Source organism: Micromesistius poutassou, assembly GCF_964030765.1.
Source record: "Micromesistius poutassou genome assembly, chromosome: 1".
NCBI classification, from domain to species: Eukaryota; Metazoa; Chordata; class Actinopteri; order Gadiformes; family Gadidae; genus Micromesistius; species Micromesistius poutassou.
In genome coordinates, this window is record NC_140271.1 from 10,966,187 (window position 1) to 10,986,808 (window position 20,622).

Below are 20,622 nucleotides of genomic sequence, written 5' to 3' on the forward strand. Positions count from 1 at the left end.
TTATAAATGTCTGTAAACATTAAGGAAAGGATCCTTACAGAGTAACTCCTTTTCTTCACTTTTTCGCCTTATCCGGTCTGTTAATTGGGTCTGTAATTTTTTTCTTTTTACGAATGTTCGCTCAAGGAGTAATCTTGCTCTGAAATCTCATGAGCGTTAGCTTTGCAGGAGGCGCTCCTGCTCAAAACCAGACCAATCTCAGAAATTATTATTCGCATTAGTCCCCCAAACCGATTGGAAATAGGCCCCAGATTGAAAATCCAGAAATTATCCTTTAATGTTGTGTCAATTTGTGTGTGTGTGTGTCTGTGTGTGTGTGTGTGTGTGTGTGTGTACACACCTGAAACTTGACAGGCTTCTGGAAGACGGAGGGGCCACCAGAGGACTTGTATTCTGCCCGGAAACTCGTCTGGGACACCACACTGTGGCTGAGGGAGGGGATCTAGGTACACGTGTGTGTGTGTGTGTGTGTGTGTGTGTGTGTGTGTGTGTGTGTGTGTGTGTGTGTGTGTGTGTGTGTGTGTGTGTGTGTGTGTGTGTGTGAGAGATCAAAAAGAACGACAACAACAGTTAACGGGTTAACAGGTAACTTATTATTGGGTCTTTAAACCTTTACTCTGTAAAACATGTAGGATTCCTGTCTCTGTGCACGTCGTAAATCCCTTGAAAGCCTCCCTTATAAGGGTCTCTGAAATGACAAATGTTGTTGACTCCACAGTTCACATTTGCTTTGCTGAGTAGCAAGGGGATCCACCACTTAGAAGGGGTCACGAAGTGGACACCAAACTAAAGTTAAAATCCATGAACCGTTCACCTAATCTAACTCAATAACATGTTAATCAACAAATTCTAGATATCATTCTGTTGTCATTCCTCGGGTAACATGGTGAAATTCTGAAGCAAGGTTGTGACTTTCCAAATCAGAATCATTTGTAGTTTAGAAAACACAACACTCACATGACATCTTATCATATCGTATGATATTTGTTATACCACCTGGGATTTGCCAAAGACAATTCAATTCAATTCAATGGTATACGTATAGCCCTTAATCACAGGTCGAGTCTCAAAGGGCTTCACATGCCATACATTTGACACCCCCCTGACCCTAACTCCCTTAATTAGCAAGGAAGAAATCCTGAGAAGGAACGCAGAGTCGGGGACAAACATGTGAAGGAAACCCATGGTATGTTAGTAGGCCCACTCACAGAGAGGAAAGCGTGGACGATGTCAGCCTTGATGGAGCTGAGGGGCTTGTCTCTGATGACCACGAAGATCTGCTCCTCCTTCTCCAGGCTGATGAAGTTGCCGAACCACGACTTCTTCGCCAGTCTGGTGAAACACAACACAAACGAAGAAACGCATACAGATTACACACAGATACACATGTTGTCACTGGTTTCGAAGTGGTTACATCTCGGCCTCAATTTGGACGCAGCAATTATGGTTTCATGTTGGTGAATGGATGTTCTTCTGTGGTGTTTGACTAATTTATATAAGACACATTAACACCGCCTAGCCTGCTATGCTTATTTAAACGTCATTGTGGGTGGACTTGAAAAGATTTATGAAAATATATATGAGAAACATGTGTGGGCTGCATGAATGGAACAGAGGTAATAATACTAATGCAACGTGCTACACCTTTGTGGGGACACATAGGACAAACGTCTGTGGACATCTGCATCGACGAGTGCATAAAGTGTGCACAAACTAACACTTTGCAGTAATGACACGGAACTGGAGCTCAGCCTGCAGCGATATAACAATACTCACTCTGGACTGGACTCAGGAGTCAAGCTAGACATGTCCTCTGATGTGGGAACTGAAAGCAGAGGAGAGGAGATCAATAGTCAGGGATAAAGATATCAACGTGGACATTTATAGAAATAGAAGAAAGAAGTAGGGAGCAAAGGAGAGAGAGAGAGAGAGAGAGAGAGAGAGAGAGAGAGAGAGAAAGAAAGAAAGAAAGAAAGAAAGAAAGAAAGAAAGAAAGAAAGAAAGAAAGAAAGAGAGAGAGGTGTGTCACAGAGACAGAGAAGAGCAGGTGAGTAAGCCGGGAAGTGAGAAAGAGTATAATAATATAGTATTAAAGAGAGAGGAAGAGAGCCAGGTAGGAAGAATCTGTAGTTTTGAGGAATAAGGAAACAATGGAGACAGGCTGGCAGTTACTGATGGCGACGCCTGATGAGGTTCCACGTTACGGTTTTATTACAGATTAGCGCAGGCCCAAATATGTAAATAGGAAAGCCTGAAAGCTAGGAGCGATCGCAATTCAATCGTTATGTTCTGTTTCTATAGAACTGCAAAACCCTATGATAGTACCATAGTTATAAAGTCTATTTACTTTCAGAATAAAAAAAAAAGAATAAATAAAGAATAAAGAATATTAAAAAAGAGATGCGAAAAATGCGAGAAAAAGCTAACAAACCCGCAGAACCAGACCAAACCAGTATGCCCAGTCGGCTGACTCACCCTGCAGCTTGCGGCGGTGGAAGCGCGGCGATCCCAGCAGGTTGTTCTTAAAGGAGTTGAGCCGCGTGCGCCAGTGGGCGGAGCTCGAGCTGGCCAACCCCCCGCCGGGGCTGGAGGGCGGAGTCAGAGAGGCGCCGCCCTCCACCCTGGAGGAGGAGGAGGAGGAGGAAGGGGGAGGAGGCGGAGGAGGAGGGGTGGTGCCGGAGGAGGAGGACGAGGAGGAGGGGTGGTGGTGGTGGTGGTGGTGTTGGTGTTGGTGGTGGGCCTGGTGCACGGGCGTGCCCAGGGGCGTGGCCAGCGGCGAGCCCTGGGGGGTGACCTGCGACACAGGGGGGAGGGGGGGGGTCCCGGCGGCAGAGGAGGCGTTAGAGGAGGAGGAGGGGGGCGACGGCTGGCCGCCGCGGCCCGCCGAGCGGAACAGGGAGGGGGAGGGGAAGAAGAAGTAGCGCGGGCTGGGGGAGTGCACCGGCGAGGGAGAGGGCGAGGGCGACAGCGGCGTCTGCAGGGGGAGGGACTTCATGGTCTGCAGCGTGGGCCGCTCCGCCGGGGTCTTGATGGGCAGGGTCTGGGTCTTGGGGTCGGGCACGGCGCGGGACGAGCGTGCGGACGCGGCGCCGGCGGCGGCGGTGGCCCCGCCCCCAGACTTGGGTTTGGAGGAGGATGAGGTGGAGGGGGTGGAGGCGGAGGCGGAGGTGACGTCTGATTGGTTGAATGTGAACACTGTCTCTCTCTGATGGGGGGGGGGGGGGGGAGGGGCGGGGGGGACACGAGACGGGATGGGAGGGGCGCGTGGAGAGGGCGATGGAGAGGGAGGGAGAGGGAGGGAGGGGGGGGGAGAGGGAGGAGAGGAGAGGGAGGGGGGGAGGAAGGAGGGAGGGAGGGAGGGAGGGAGGGAGGGAGGAAGGAGGGAGGGAGGGAGGGGGGGGGGAGAGGGAGAGGGAGGGTGGGTGGGAGGGAGGGAGGGACAGATGAGACAGGAGAGAGAAGGAAATGGTCATGAGTAATGGTTTATGAACAAGTCTTTTCCACTAAAAATTGTTTATAAAGCCTTTTAAGATTTAACACTGTTATGGCTCTCCGAATAATGGGAGTTTCAACTGGCTTTTGCTTCACGCGTGTATGGTTAACGTTGTTCCATTAACCTTGGATCTATTCATGTGTATTCCTTTAATGCTTGTCTGTATTATCTTCAACATTTATAATAGTATACTTTTATTCTACCTTTATTATCATACATATCATATCATGGATTCTAGCTAAGGAAAGCCACACTCCTTCTAGAAAACCCTCCAAAGGGACAATGCATTGAAAGGGCCAGCGCTATGGAGCTATGGAGCTATGGAGCTATGTAGCTATGTAGCTATGTAGCTATGGAGCTATGGCGCTATGTAGCTATGGAGCGATGGAGCTATGGAGCTATGGAGCTATGGAGCAATGGACATTAGGGCAGGACTCCATGGGGCCAGCAACAAAATGCATTATAACGACACCACCTGCTTCATTATACATTATCATTATATCCAAGGCACTGAGCCTTGATCCCTCTAGTCCCCATATCACGACAAGTGATGTGCATGACTTGGAGTTGAGTGAGCAACAACATCACGGTTCTGTATGCGACTGATGTGTGTGTGAAACATGGTGTGTGTGTGTGTGTGTGTGTGTGTGTGTGTCCGTGAGATGAGAAGGTACATGGTTGACAATGAGACTGAGGGAGGGGGTCAAAGGGCAGCATGACTGATGGGGACCTCCTAAGACAGAGCAGCTGGAACAGCGGAATACAGTCGGACAGTGGGCGTGTCGCCATGGAGACCAGAATGGAGAAGTGTTGTCGTTTCTTGATCAAGTCAGCATCGTGTCCGGATCCATCACTTTTAACTGTATTTCTTTTCCTGTTACTTTCATCATCTCCCTCATGCAGTATGCATGGCCAAGGTGACAGTGGGCCCACTGGCCCTTTAAGAGTAGAAACCCGTTGCCAGGTTATAGAAAATAATGTAATGTACAAACCACCTATTACTCTTTAAGAGTAGAAACCCATTGCCAGGTTATAGAAAATAATGTAATGTACAAACCATCTATTACTCTTTAAGAGTAGAATCCTGTTGCCAGGTTATAGGACAGGATGTAATGTACAAACCATCTATTACACTTTAAGAGTCCACTTCAGCAGTAATTCTTCAATGGGAGTTCAAAACGGCTGTTGCTTTTCAATGTACAAAATCAGATGGCAACAGCACTTGCAAACATAAATATTGCTGAACACAGACCTAAGAGCTCGAAAACTACTAATGATATTCCTCCGCAAAACTGAACCTGCTTGCTCGAGTTCTCTCAAGCCTCTACCCTCATGTTTTAGGTCAGGGAGAAAAATCAGTTTGGCTTTTTTCTTTAGCAACTATCCAGCATAATATAGTGGAAGACCCAGGAGGGGCCTTCTAGATATAAAAATATGTATTTATAACATTGTACTCCCGAGGGGAATCTAAAGCAAGGATATGACTTGCAACAGAACCGCATTTCAACCGCTTGCATAAGAACATAACATCCGACAAAATAAGGGCGAACAAATTTTGTTGATATATGGAACAGATAGAAGTTCACTTTTACACTCTTAGCCAGGTGGGCATTACTAGAGGTGATAGAGTGGTAAAGCATTGTGGGGGATTGGGTAGGGAAGCAGGAGATGGGGGGGGGGGGGGGGGGGGGGGGGGGTGGGTCCTTACCCTGGGACTGCTGAGAGGGCTGGAAGACAGGCCTGTGGACGCTCCACTGACCGAACGAGACCTGCAGCGCACAAAGACACACGCAGAACCTCAGAGGACGACAACGATTATATATAGAGTTAATGTCAGGGCACACGCACGCACGCACGCATGCACACAAATACACACTAAGAGTCATAGAAATATAGATGCAAAAAATAAATTAATATTATTGACAGGAAAATTAAATTAACTACAGGCCACTTATGGACTTATCATCTCCATCAGCACATTGCACTAAACCTTCTACACTCTATTGGACTGTGTCCCTCATAGGGCTTTTCTGGCATTAGCTGTTTACCTGAGCCTGTAAATGGGCTAAACAAGTACATCTTTGCGCTTGGTGTGATACATGACACTAGACACAAGTGCCATAGATGTTTTTGCAAAATTTGCCCAGGTGTTCACCAATAATGGCACTAGAGAATCCTGTGATAAAAACAACCAAACCAGGCCGATCACATTCAGTAGGCGTCCTTGTGTGCACAAAGTATTCTCAGAAAGTTCCCCTTGTCCAAATTTCTTTTGTGGACCGTGCAGGGTTCTGGTTAAGCCAAGAACAAGGCACGTCTGTAGAGGAGGAAGGAGCTTAGAGGAACCCAAAAGAAGAATTCAGGCTTGCTATTAAGATAAGTAAATGGACTGCGTTCAGTTGGACATTTGATGCTCGTCTATTTGTTGCATCCTTATCTCAATAGCTTGTGAAAAGATAGCAGATTTATTAGTAGTCTTGTATTCAGAGTACACATTGGAAAATGTTTTGGTGTCATGGATTATGTCCTTGTTATACGGATAAACTGCAATGACTATCAATATCAGGAATCTTGCGAGCGATTGTCCAAGAGGCCTAATCCTAATGAAATCTGTCTGTGTTTTGTTTTGCAAAAGTGGTTATCGTCAAACTAAGCAGCACTAAGCACAGCGGTGCGCTTCTATCTACGACTCAAAGTCACTGTTCCTCACGTGCATCTTATGTGTCAGCAGTTGCACGTTTGGGAGTTTGTGTCTTGTGTCCCGCGAGATATTTCCAGCACGTTTGGCATGTATCCGGAAATTTACCAATTTAAAATCCCCTACTTTAAACTCAGTCCACTCATACAAAAGAGGTTTTCTCCGGTAGAATATCTCCGTGACGAAATAGGAAACAAGGTGTAACTCCGCCCCTTACAGTTTTAGTTTTCCGGGCCAGGCTCTGTGCCGTCTCCCGACAGAAGTTCTGCTGTACCATAGGGGGACCGCAGGATCTGAGATCAGGGCCACTGAGCCATGCTATTTGGCGACCTAACGTATTTATTCGTCTCTCTCTCTCTCTCTCTCTCTCTCTCTCTCTCTCTCTCTCTCTCTCTCTCTCTCTCTCTCTCTCTCTCTCTCTCTCTCTCTCACGTCTTAACATGTAACATCCGTAGCTGTGGTGCATGGTGCGTACCTCTGGCTGGGCACACAGGCGTCCAGGGCCCTGCGGGGCGGGGTGGGAGACCCCTGTTCTGTGGCGCACAGCACCTCCAGGCTCTTCCTCTCGGGCCGACAGCGACCGTGGCGGGTCAGCATGGGGGAGTCCACGCGTTTCCTGGGAGGGTCTGAAGGAGGGCACAGGCTTGGTAAGCAAGGAGACGTGTGCTGATGCGCGCCAAGTGTGTGTGACTAGCCGTTACAAGCCGTTTTGAAAATCGTCCTCTTCTGACGTCACAAGTGGGCGTGTCCACCTAGACGTGTGCTGGATAGATCGGTCCACCAGCCTACCCAGTGGACTGCAGCAAACGTTGCTCATCTATCCGTCACACATCTAGGTGGACACGCCCACCTGTGATGTCAGAAGAGGCCGACTTTCAAAACGGCGTCATGTAACGGCGAATCACACTCACACCTGGTGGCATAATAGGTCACCTGTAACTTGCAAATTTGTTTGTGTATGTTTTTCTTTCTTTTTTATGTGCGAATCCAAATCAATTTTTTCCCCACTTTGCCTTGTCTCAATGTTTTCCTTTTATTTAATGTTTAACGTTTCCCGTTCCCACACTCCATGCCAGGTCCCAATGTCCCCCCCCCCCCCCCCTCACCGAGGTCGTTCCTGGGGGGCAGGTCCTCGTCCTCACAGCTGGGGTAGCGCTCCTTCCTGTCCAACAGGAGGTAGTAGATCATCTTTTCCTGGTTCTCCCTGTGTGTGTGTGTGTGTGTGGGGGGGGGGGGGGGGGGAGAGAGAGAGAGAGAGAGAGACAGAGGGAGAGAGAGAGAGAGAGAGACAGAGAGAGAGAGACAGAGAGACAGAGAGAGAGAGAGAGACAGAGGGAGAGACAGACAAAGAGAGACAGACGGAGACAGAGACAGAGACAGAGAGAGAGACAGAGAGACAGACAGACAGAGAGCAAGAGTGAGACAGAGACAGAGACAGAGAGAGAGAGAGAGAGAGAGAGAGAGAGGTTACAGCATCGGAAATAAACACATGTAAACACAAGGCGTTGGTCTCTTTCGCAAGAGGTTGGTTTTTTGGTTTTTGGTTGGTTTTTTTTGCCCTCCGGAGTGGAGCATCATCTGGGCTCACGGGCCCCCCCCCACAGCGCACTCAACTCTTCGCACTGCAGGTCACGGGTGAGCTTGCCGCGGTCCCGGAAGCAGCCCAGGGAGTACATGCTCTCCAGCACGTCGGGGTCTAGCTCCGTCAGCGAGGTGATCCTCTTCACGCACACCTTGCGGGGGGGCGGCTGCTCGGGGCAGGGCTCGTTGCGACCGCCCCTGGCGAGAAAAGCACACCGACGCATACATGGGATAATCACAATCGTTAACTCTAACGGTCACGGCACAACAAACGGTGTCACACACACACACCACGATGTCATTCCCAAGTCTTAAGGGCTGATCCTGGTTCCACGCGGACGCAACGCAAGGACGGCGCGGACGCTTCCGACGCGGTCGTGAGCCGTGCTTCGGTTTTTCACGAAAATTGGAACACTAGGTTACAATTTTTGGCGGGAGCACGTCAAGGCCCTTGCGGTGGACGCGAAGAGGGTCCGCAAGGACGTAAACGGGTCCGTTAACCCCCTTGCGTTGCGACGACGTGGAACCGTAATCAGCCCTTTACTGTGTGTGTTTCTCATGACCTGCTCCTGATTGTAGGTTCACTGTCTGTGTGTGTGTGTGTGTGTGTGTGTGTGTGTGTGTGTGTGAGTGTGGATCGCTGGCTTTTGCATTGATAATGACTACTTTAGAACTATGGTTGCTATAACGTCCAGGCTTTCCTTGCTATTCAGACAAGAAAATGGACTGCACTAATTCAGTTTGGCATTAAGATGCTCGCACTATTTTTTGCATCCTTATCTCAATTGCTTGTGAAAAGACGATTTATCTCAGAGTAGTCTTGCAATCGGAGTACACATTGGAAAATGTCTCAGTGACACAAATGATGTCCTTGACACACGGATAAACTACATTGAATATCAATATCAGCAATCTTGCGAGCGATTGTCCAATTTCCAGTCTTTAGAAGAATCCCAATCCAACAAGCGGCTTTGTTTTGTAAAAAGCGGTTATCGTCAAACTCAAATCACACCGGTGCGATTCTATCTGCGACTCGAAGTCATTCATCCTCATGTGCATGTTCCGCCGTGTTCACATTGTACAAGTCCGTCGATGGATGACAGAGGGTGTGTCTTGGCGCACGGGTAACGGATCCGTCGCTGCCTTGAAAAGTTTTTCAAGGTTTCTCAACTTTTTGACGCAGGCCACGGAGCCGACGGAAACGGATTGACCCACGATGCGTTTCAAGAGTGCCCCACGCAAAGTCAATGAGATCCGCCGACGGACGTGTACAGTGTGAACGTGGCGTTATGCGTCTGAGAATCGGCATTAAAAGAATCAATCAATACTGTGTCTTGTGTCTCAATGTACTCATGTAATGGTACCCCCATAGCTAAGAGCACACATAGGTTGATAATCAAACCTTGTAACAGTGAATGGGTTAACCTAGAAATTGTTAGTGCTTGGCCATTGCTTCTATGAACATCCTTACTGTACCATCAGCGATATATTGTTTATATTTCTTCTGACAAATGTACTTTTAGCAAGTCGCTTTGGATAAAAGCGTATGCTAGATGCCCTAAATGTAAATGTGAATGTACTCCAATGAAACATGCTATGATGCAAACTAGGGGCAGAAGATAAGAGATACTTACTGGTACCAGGAATGTTTCTGTATTGCTTCTAGCTGTAATAAAACAAGAGATAAAAAGAGAGAGAGGGAAAGAGACAGCATTGTAAGTACCAATACATTTGACCAGAGCCTGGGAACCTTTTCAGTTGGCAGAGCTGTATCAGACGTCGTGCCTTGAAGTTGTTCTTGTAGAAGAGCCAAAGAAGAGTTTACATAATTATTATTCAACTTGCAGTCACTGAAAGAGACAAGAGTGGCTTGGGAGCTTGTGGTTTCTGAACCCTGCAAGAGAATCATCCCTTGCCCTTTGAGAGGGATTCACAAAATCATTGCTCACATTTAAACGCACTGTACGCACAAATCGCCCTAATTTTTCAAAATCCGAACAGATTTTCATTGAACAATGGAATTAGACCTTCCCTGTATATGTCATCGTATACATATTACAATTTACTACTACTCAAAGTTATACTGACTATAACAAAAACCGACTATTTTGTACAAAAAATGATCTAGTCATGGAGCAGAACTGGCCTGAGAGAGAGAGAGAGAGAGAGAGAGAGAGAGAGAGAGAGAGAGAGAGAGAGAGAGAGAGAGAGAGAGACAATGGCAGATCAACTTGACCTCTTTTCAGGCTCCATTTATCAACAGTTTCCCGAGCTCTGATTAGATGTGCTCTGCGGTGGAACACCCGCTCACCACCAGCCTCCTGCCTCATGTGTCGCACACGTCACCATGTGACACATTGATACGTTTGATCAATTGATGTTCACATCAATACCTATTATTTTGTTTTTGAATGTTTTTCAATGTGCCAAAAGACTTGCTTTCACGTGCTTTCGCGTTGAGGGCGGACAGGAGAGGATTAAACAAACTGAGGACGAAACAGGATTATCATCACTCTGTTTAAAGTACAAAATGGGACACGGTAGTTTGATTGATTCCAGGTACATTACAATTTGTCAATAAGAGCCTGATTGGCTAGCAACCATCACACCCATATTGACACATACTGCAGTACCCTAAAATATCTGTCAGGTTTACCATACATACTAATGTCAGAAAGGTGCATGCTGTGCTGTATTCATCGTCCACATAGAGTCTTACTCCTCCTCATCCGCGAACCACCGTTCACTACACTATGATACCATCTGTGCAGCAGTTGATGTCCGCTTCCTTGAGAGTGTTTTAAGCATCTAGGACACAAAGCATAACGCCACGGTGTGTGTGCTGTGGATGTGTGTTCTGTCACTGTAGCGGTTGATGTCTGAGGGTTGAGTGTCTTGTAAACATAGTATAACACCGCCATGCACATTTCATACACAACATCGCCCATCGCCCTGAGTCTCTTCATGTATTCTGACGCAGCTCTGAGCCCTGTTCGTTTTGTATCCTGAGGCACTGTTAAACTCTGTGGACATGAGAGCAGCCTGTTTTTTTTTTAAATATTGATAGTGACAGAGCTGTGTCGTCCATGTTTGTTTCCTGTTTGTTTGGCGGGGATGTCGTGTTTGTAAGTCTCCGACAGGGGCGGGGACTCAACTTTGCAGGGGTCAAAAGTAACCAAGCGAGGCATGTAACAATGTTTTGACAATAAAACCTACTGAATAAAAGTTGAAAGCATGATGATTGACGGGTGATATAATTAAACGTCATTGTATTGTATTCGGGCTTCAGTCGGAACTAGAATAATACCCGGCTAACGCACTCATTGAGTGATCCCGTTATAATCGTCGTATCGACTGATATGAAAAGGTATATCGGGATATCGATGTTGGCCATATCGTCCAGCCCTACATCAAGCCACACACACACATACACACGCACGCACGCACGCACACACACACAAACACACACACACACACACACACACACACACACACACACACACCACCGATAAACCAACTCGGCTCTGTGCAGCAACACATAGCTTCTGCTTCACTCATTACCAAGAAAGAACGATCCCCAGTCACGGCGGTCCGACGATTGCGACACAATGGCCTGATCATCATCATCAGCATCATCATCCTGAGTTTTTATCTACTTCCCCTTCCCTCACCGCGTCTCCTCTAGTCTGCGGTGTCTCTGGGAGGTGTGATTGGGCGGGGGGGGGGGCGACGTACCGTGAGCCTCTTGTCCGGGTTGACCTCGATCATGCCGCGCAGCAGGGCCTGGCACTCGGGGGGGATGAAGTGTGGCATGTGGAAGACGCCGCTCTTCACCTTCTCCAGGAGCTGCCGCAGGTTGTCGTGGTCGAAGGGGAGGGCGCCCTGAGGGGAGGGGGGGGGGGGGGGGGCGGAGGGGGACACGCACACACACACACACACACACACACACACACACACACACACACACACACACACACCACAGAGATAGAGCCACACGCCTCCATGTTCTGCTCACGGTTTGGATTGGCACTTTGGATTGGCACGATGCGTGGGGAATTGATGTATTTACGTGTACAAACACACACGTTTGACATTTATGTTGTGAATGTTTTTTGGTATTTTATATGTGAGCTGCACTACCAACTTATTTGCTTTCCAGTTGGATTTGATTTGTGTGTTATATTTGTGTGTCGTGGTGGAATAACAAGTCCAACTCATCTTGGAGACTAAAACCATTGATTTACTTTTCAGAGATGGTGAGAGAGAGAGAGAGAGCGAGAGAGAGAGTGAGAAAGAGAGAGAGAGAGAGATGGCGTGCGAGACAGAGATGGCAAGAGAGAGAGAGAGATGGCACGAGAGAGATGGTGAGAGAGAGAGAGATGGCGTGAGAGAGATGGCGAGAGACATGGCGAAAGAGAGAGAGAGAGAGAGAGAGAGAGAGAGAGAGAGAGAGAGAGAGAGAGAGAGAGAGAGAGAGAGAGAGAGAGAGAGATGGCGAGAGAGAGAGAGATGGCGAGAGAGAGAGAGAGAGAGAGACCATCTAGCATGTGTGATATACAATAGATTGGATAGCGAGGTCGTGGGTCACGGTCATCGGATAAAGGGGAGCAGACGCGCTGTCTGGGGGAGGAGGGAGGGAGAGGACACAGACCCAGCAGACAGGCACCGGGCCTCCTCTGCACCGTGATGTCTGTGAGTCAGACGGGGCCTTACCACCAGCAGGGCAAACAGGATGACGCCACAGCTCCATACGTCAGCCCTGCGGCCGTCGTACTTCTCCCCCTGCAGGAACAACACACACAGACGTACGCACACACACACACACACACATACAGATGCACATACACACACACACACACACATACAATCACACGCACACACGCACACACACACACACACACACAAACGCATGCAAACATGCACACACGCTCACACGCCCACACACAATCACACACAGAAATACACACACACACACACACACACACACACACAATCACACACGCAGGCACACACACAAACACACATACAATCACATACAGACACACACACAAGCACACATAGACAAAAAGATTAGAGCAGAAATACATGCAAAACAGTAAAGTGCAGTGGTAGAATAGTTTTTGAGAATCATCGCCCCGTCTTCTACAAATAGCTCAGCTGATTGTTCAAACTCAGTTGAACCTCTGAGTCGTGCTCATTCACAAAACCAAAGAGTCAACTGTAAACCCTGTGGCAGGACTTCCTACGTTCCCGTCAACAGTCGCCCTGTCAACGCGTTCGACGTGCCAAAAGAAACTCAAAACCAGTAACTGGAAAATGTGCTCAGCGGAGAACCGAGCTCCGCCGAGGTAACAGCTCCTTAAAGTGTCATCACGTATATGTCTATCCAACACCTGCACTCGCCTGTTCTGACACTGTCACTGCCTCACACGCTGTGAGAAAACATGACTCTCTGCTCTGGGAAAACCTTTATCTCAATATGGACACAAGGTCTGACATGACATTATTTGCTTTGTTGTATAGTCTTAGTCTTATAGGACGGAGTAAGCACAATTTAGTATGCAAACGAGGCACAGCACCGACAAAACATTTGAATGTCCGTCGTCTTCCTCCATCAGAAGTCAATGTGTGTGGAGAGAGGAGTTGATCTGAGGACTCTAGGAATCTAGTGGAAACAACATTCCTTTGAAACATACACTCAAGATAGAAGTGGGCGTGACTCGGAGGAGCCAATGGGCTGCTCTGAGCTGACTTTTGGCCCTTAACCAACATACCTAACCTGCCTCTATCCAACCTACCCAACCTGCCCCTAACCAACCTACCCCTAACCAACCTATCCATCTGCCCCAAACCAACCCTACCCAACCTGCCCCTAACCAACCAAAAACTGAACACAGATTTGGTTAACAGACAGACAGACAGACTGCCGGCCAAACACAGAGAGGGCGGAAACATCACTTCCTTGGAAGAGATAATAAGTCTGACTTGTAGTGCTATACCATTGACCTTGATGTCACAAATTTAACAATATCAACCAGCTATAAAAATACACACACACACTGTCCCTAAAGGCTGGGGGGGCATTAGAAAAGACCCAAACACACACACACACACACACACACACACAGCACAATATAACATCGCTTACCCTGATGACTTCTGGGCATGCATAGTGTGGAGATCTGTAAGGGAATAAAAGCATACAACAATCATTACAAGTGGGCAAACACTGCATATACTGTCACTACTACTTTGATCTAGGGTATAGACTACTAGACCAAGTCCTTCTATTCGGAAGTAGTCAATCAAAAATAGTTCTCTATTAATAGGACTCTAGGGCTCTTACCTTGACCAATCCCGACCATGACCTCATATGTATTACTGTCAATAATGTATACATGTATTTATGCATCTACTCATTTCTACTCTTATTATGCATATAGCTATATCCGTATTGTATTGTTTTCCAGTTGTATCTTCTTAATTCTACTACTGTCCTGCACTTAATGCTGTGGCATCCACTTCCCCCATCTTGGATCAATCATTTATTATCTCATCTTGCATGATCTTAAAGGTGCAGTATGTACGATTTTAAACTTGTAAAGAGAGAGAGAGAGAGAGAGAGAGAGAGAGACCAGAATTGGAAAATAAACAACCCCAGAAAACCCCATTCTGCTTCCTCCCTCCTTTCGGTTCTCCACCATCGAGAAAGGGGTTGCACTTCACGTACCTGTGACTGACATGCAAGATGAATTCCCCCAACCAATCAGGGAAGAGGTGGCCCTGATTGGTTAAAATGGGCAGAGAGTGGTCTAAACTCTAAACGATCTCTTACAGAGGCAGACGAGGGCAACTCCAGACAGATATCCTCACGGAGCATTTCACTCACTGGCTGACATGTGGCTGTGCAATTTCCATCAAATGACACACAAACGATAGTGGTTAAGCTTCCTTCCCTACAGCAGCTTTAATGCTGCGTTCCAGTGCCCATCCAAAACCAATGGGATGTGGGACTTATCCTGTCTCCAACTAAGAAAAGTGCACTGGAATACCTGTCGAAGTGGAACCTCCTACCAGGGAATTACCAGGGCTCGACCTACCCCGACTTCACCAAGATAAGTCGGAAAATAATGGTGGCGCCCGTGGAGTCACACGTCGTGAGAGATAAAACTTCAACAAATAGGCTATAAACTTTACTTCTCTGCGTGTAGGGTTGTTTTTCGACACACAATTTTAACACAACTTGTTTTTTTTTCATATTATGGCGTGAAATGATGTCGTTATTATCTGTTAGCATAAAGATATATATGGTAAAAGCTTAGCGTGGCGGTCGTCCATGTTTTCTGTTTACATTCGACTTCAATCGCCTGGAACGCTTTGAAGTAGGCGCTAGTACGCTTTGGATGGGCCCTGGAACGCAGCATAAGTGTGTGTGCGTGTGACATGGGTTATGCAGTGTGTATCAGAGGAGAGGGGATGGAGGAGAGGGCTGGGGGGAGGGTCTCACCCGCAGCTGGTCTCCAGCAGGCTGTCCCCCACCTGCAGAGAGGCCATGCCGAAGTCTGCTATCCTCATGTTGTTCTTCTCGTCCAGCAGCAGGTTCTCCGGCTTCAGGTCTCTGTGACTGGACACGTACACGCAGACACACACACGCATAAACGCATGCATACATACAACACGCACGCACGTGCGCACACGTACAACCACACACACACACAAGCAAAAACACACACACACACACACACATGCACCCGCATGTTCAACCACGCATAAACACAAACACACACACACACACACACACACACAAAAAAAACATGCACACACAAAAACACAGAGATCCACACACACAATCAAAAAGCCTTATTGGATGGTCAAGTAACTAACTAACTGGTTAGTGAACCAGGTATGCTGCTTATATTTAGCTGCATTACATCGGCCAAAACGGTATCCGTGTCTCGTCCTTAAAGACGGACCAATCAGAAACAAGACTGTTTTTTTTTTTTTTAAAGCAGTACCTCAGATGCAGGTCAGATAAAAACGGCACTGTCATCATGGCAGAGAAAAAAAAGAAAAAAAAAAAGCGATGAGGTCACTGACCATATGGAGTGGCTGTGGCAGAAGTCCAGGGCGGAGATGATCTGCCTGAAGAACTTGCGGGCCTCCTTGGGCGTGAGGCGGCCCTTCTTCACCAGGTAGTCGAACAGCTCTCCGCCCGACACGTGCTCCAGCACCAGGTACCTGGGGGGGGGACGGGGGGGGGGACGGGGGGGTGGTGCGGCAGGTTAGGTCGGCCTGCTTACTGACTGCACACGGTCGGACGCTCGCCTCGTCCAGCGTTATAGAGCCCCATGCAGGTTAGCCTCCCCCTGGTTCATTCGTGGGTGGAGAAGTGAGGGGAGTAGTGCTGAATGATTCATCGAATTCAAACCGACATTGACGATGTAATAGAACACGATTTGCAAATCGCAAAGGCTGCGATTAATAAAAATAAAAAAAAATTGTTCTTTTTTGGGGATTTGTTACTTTGTTACTGCCTGGAGATCATTAAGATTCTGATTTATTTTTCTTTTACAATTCAATAGTTAAAAAGAGATAAAAATGTTATAATTCCAATTCATGCATCAACAACAATGATATTAATAATACTAACAATGTTTCAAGATTTCATACTCAACATTGAGTATGACACTATTTGTTGCCTGAACTGGTACTTTTGAGTCCTCTTGCATACAACGGTATTACAGATCCAAATCCTCTGAGTACAGCCCTGAGCCCGGAGGTAGAGGTCAAAGAGGGCTGGAACATGAGGGTTTAGGACAGAGAGATGGGAAGATAAATAAAGATGGTGGAAAGGCAATCCGAAGGAAACTACGTCCCTCAACATGTGGTACAGCCTGTTTTAAAGTGTTCAAGCTCAGACATCAAATTCCATTAATCCGATATATCTCTATTTTTGTCATCTGTCGCAAAGGACGATGCTACGATACATACCACCTAGGTGGCTTTTCTGTTCTCCTACAAATACAAGACGCAGGGTGGTGATGTTGAAAGACCGCTTTACTGTAAGGTTTGCTGAAGCTGATACATGGCCTGGTGCTCCATGTGGCCATGTAGGAGATCTCTCTCTGAGGCCCCGTTTACACGAAGGGAAAACGCAGATACTTCCACGCGGTTCGGCCTCTCATTTACACGAAAACCCAGTTTTTATCACAGAAAACGATTATTTCTAAAAACTCTGGCCAAAGTGGAGATTTCTGCCGGTTATGTGTTGTTGTGTCAACTGGGAGAAACAGGGTTTTAGGTTCTCAAGCGTCACATTATGCGCCAGAAAATGCTTAACGTCATGTGAGCGCCCTGTGTTTACGAACCTCGCGCCATATTGGTTGTTTTGAAAGGAACAGGGAGTCGCTCGTGTTATTCGTTGTTGTTGATTCTGAGGATTCTGATTGGCTTGCATGGCTTTATCCTTCTCCCTACACTGCCGCCCATAGGTTTGGCATAGTTATAATGCAGGTTGATGTAAATGACAACTTTTTTGAAAACGATGTTGTGTGCACAATGTTATTTTTGAAAACGGAGGTGGGGGGGGAAATATTTGTTTCTCTAAATACCCTGCTACGTATAAACGTGGCCTGAGTGTGTGTGTGTGTGTGTGTGTGTGGAGATGACTGGTTTAACCTGTGCACACAGATTACTCAATGTGCAACAGGTGTGCAGCCTCACCCAGCCCCAGGGTCCAATCAGACTCAACCAGGTGAGGCTGCTTAAACCAGCCATCCTCCTCAGACACTCCCACATCCTCTTTGGTCATCTTAGGCCTGACCTACATGACGCCAGAGGGTTTTAAAAAGGAAGAGGTTTTGCTGCGGTTCTGGGACCAGAAAAAAGTGGAGACTTTTAAAACCGTCTTCCAGAGTGGAGTTTTTTGTTACGCCGCAGTCGACAGGCAAAACCATCGCCTTTTGAAAACTTTGTCGACAGACTGGAGTAGAAAGCCGTGGTCCACAGGCTTGTGGTTTTCTTAGTTTTTTTTGGATATTTGAGCAGAAAGGTTACACCACCACCTACTGGCCTCTTAAACTTCCTACACTGTTTTCACTTGTTGTGTTCCATGTGGAAGAGAATAGTTCTGAAAATGTTGTCGTGTGGATGCAAAGTTTGGGATGCAAAACCTTTTTGAAAATGCTACAGAAAAACAGAGTTTTTAAAAAAAACCTCCATTGTCGTATGGACCGGGTCTTAATGTGCTATTGCATCAGAGAAATTTCCATTCTTTGTCTGTATACGGTCTGGGAAACTCCAAGGGCAAAAGTTCACTGTGGAATGCCATCAGACTTAAGCCCCATGTCCATGATTAGCATAATTAGCATGGGTGCCAGCTCCAGCGCTAGGCTGGGTGTTGGAGACTGCCTGAGCAGGGCTAGGCTAGGCTAGGTTAGGCTAGGCTGGGCTCAACCAGCGGTCTGAGCATCTTGGACAGATATTTTAAATGCTAACTATTTGTTTTTGTACCTTGATTTCTTGCTTTTTACAGCTGATTATATAATGGTATATTTATGAATTATTCATCGTTGAAAAAGTGTACTTATAATTGTACTTTTGGGGTACAATATCTGATTGGAATGTGATTGGTTAGCCTTCCGACGTGCAGAAAGGTCACCATGAAAGGTGATCATATTTTAACTCTGGGCGAAGCAATAATAGGCTTAGCTTTCTCAGCTAGCTTTCGCTATCTCAGCTCATTAATGACATGCCGTGGCTTCATGAGAACCAATGAAAACACGCCAAGGAGAACTTGGGGCGGGGGGGTGTGGTTAACCTCGGGTTCCACTTCCAAATGGTTTGACCTCGTTATTTCTTATCCCCTTAAAGATGGAGGTCTGCAGAGATGCACCAACGGTTATTTCGGTTTTCTCTGTATTTTGTTTTGCCGGATAAAACCACGACACATCCATTGGTTAATATCAGTGATGAATGGGCCCAATACAAGGCTGCCTGGCAGTGCTGGAACATGGGGGGGGCGGTTGTAATACTCACAGGTATTTGTTATTCTCGTACACATCGTGTAGCTTCAGAACGTGAGGGTGTTCGATGAGTTTGAGGATCGCAATTTCCCTCTCCACCTGGGGACAAAAGAAGAGAGAGAGGCATGAGAGAGGGGAACATAAGTTAGCGCTCTAGTACCACCTAGAGCAGAACAGGGTGACAGAGAGGTTAACATTGTGTTCTAGTGGTGTTGAGCAGTTGTCCCACATATTTACATTTACAATTAGGGCATTTGGCAGACGCTTTTATCCAAAGCGACGTACAATAAGTACATATGTCAGAAGAAGGAGAAACGACAATATATCGCTGTCGGTACAGGATGTTCATAGTACCAAGTGCCAAGCACTAACAATCACTAGGTTAACCCATTGCCTGTATACAACAAAGATAGCTAGGATATATCCCTTATCAACACAAGCCTTCACACATACGACATAACCACGACCAGGGAACAACGGAAATAAAGTAAGCTGCATCATCTTGACATTTTGGGGTTCTGGAAGTACTTAGCAGCTAATTGCGCGGTGGTGTCTCCTCATGTCTCTCCTGATGCTACTAAGACGCTGTGGCGCTGGAGTGATGGAACAGCCACGGACACACGCAGGGCGTGAGCGCGGCAGTGCAGTTCCCTTGCTAGCTCTCAGAACACCTTTGGGTCGCGGCAGTGTGTACAAAGAGGCGGACGGACAGGGAAAGTCTTTATTCATTCAGGAGGCTTTTGTTTGTCGTATGGATTAATAAAGTCAACTCTGGATTGGATTGTTTGATCGGTAGAGTTGACGTAATGCGAGTTTATGTTGGTATCGTCCTGCTTCTGCGACAAAGCTAGGATATCTTTACCCAAACTTTGAGCTTGCCTTCAGGTTCAGTGAAGAATTCAACTTCACAAACCAAAGTGTTACATAACAATGTTTTCCTCTGAACCTAAACTCAAGTATCCACAAGCCTCCACAAAACCAGCAGGCCATAATTCCTGCTGCATCAGCCAGTGGTCCTTTTAATCGCCATTGAAATGAAGAGCTTATACTTGGCCTGTTGTCTAGAAACGTATTGCCCACACAATGGGCTGCTCCCAGTTCCATGCACACAGCCGGGCTATTCTTGGCCGTATAGAGAGAAAGACTGAGAGCCAGAGAAGGTTATTGAGTGCAGTCTCTTAGTCTCTCCACATGTCTGCCTCTGGTCTGGTAGGTACAGGCCTATATGAAATCAATATCAACTTTAAAGTAATACCTCACTGCCCTGTTTGCTTTTTCTGTTGAACATAACCCGAATCTGATTCAATGGTTGTGTGAGTTGTGTGTGTATGTTTGTATGGTTCACTCTGTCATCTTGTTTTATGATGCAATTACATACACAGGCAGATTTACGGATAGAGAGGCAGACAGACGGATGGATGTACAGACGTGCAGACCGACAGAAAGACAGAAAGACAGATCCCCTACCTTCATAAGAACCGATTCAGAGAGCTTTTCTCTGTTCACTATCTTGATGGCCACCTTCTGGCCTGTGATACAGTGAACCCCCAACTTCACCAGCCCTGCCCGGGGAAACGGGGGAGAGAGAGACAAGGGGAGTGAATGAAGGAAGGACGACCGAAGGAGGCAATAATCGTGTATCTACATATGTATGACAATAGAGCACACACACACAGACACACATGCAGGCATACTCACTTTTACACACACAGACACACACACACACACAGACACACACACACACACACACACACACACACACACACACACACACACACACACACACACACACACACACACACACAGATATATGTTCTTGTACACAC

General features: G+C 47.0%; 1 protein-coding gene across 1 annotated transcript in view; it reads right to left on the reverse strand.

The window, feature by feature from the left end:
- The window catches only part of LOC311389243 (serine/threonine-protein kinase BRSK1-like), a gene marked incomplete at both ends in the record, with an annotated part of 24,020 nt that overhangs the window by 2,243 nt on the left and 1,155 nt on the right, over positions 1–20,622 (reverse strand). The window contains 16 exons of the mRNA XM_084488742.1: positions 341–442; positions 1,209–1,332; positions 1,777–1,825; positions 2,476–3,205; positions 5,205–5,262; positions 6,667–6,817; positions 7,298–7,395; positions 7,806–7,970; positions 9,407–9,438; positions 11,508–11,654; positions 12,486–12,554; positions 13,921–13,954; positions 15,280–15,396; positions 15,870–16,010; positions 18,810–18,895; positions 20,264–20,358. Coding sequence (XP_084344868.1) covers positions 341–442; positions 1,209–1,332; positions 1,777–1,825; positions 2,476–3,205; positions 5,205–5,262; positions 6,667–6,817; positions 7,298–7,395; positions 7,806–7,970; positions 9,407–9,438; positions 11,508–11,654; positions 12,486–12,554; positions 13,921–13,954; positions 15,280–15,396; positions 15,870–16,010; positions 18,810–18,895; positions 20,264–20,358 — 2,198 coding nt within the window. The remainder of the gene's footprint in view (positions 1–340; positions 443–1,208; positions 1,333–1,776; positions 1,826–2,475; positions 3,206–5,204; positions 5,263–6,666; positions 6,818–7,297; positions 7,396–7,805; positions 7,971–9,406; positions 9,439–11,507; positions 11,655–12,485; positions 12,555–13,920; positions 13,955–15,279; positions 15,397–15,869; positions 16,011–18,809; positions 18,896–20,263; positions 20,359–20,622) is intronic.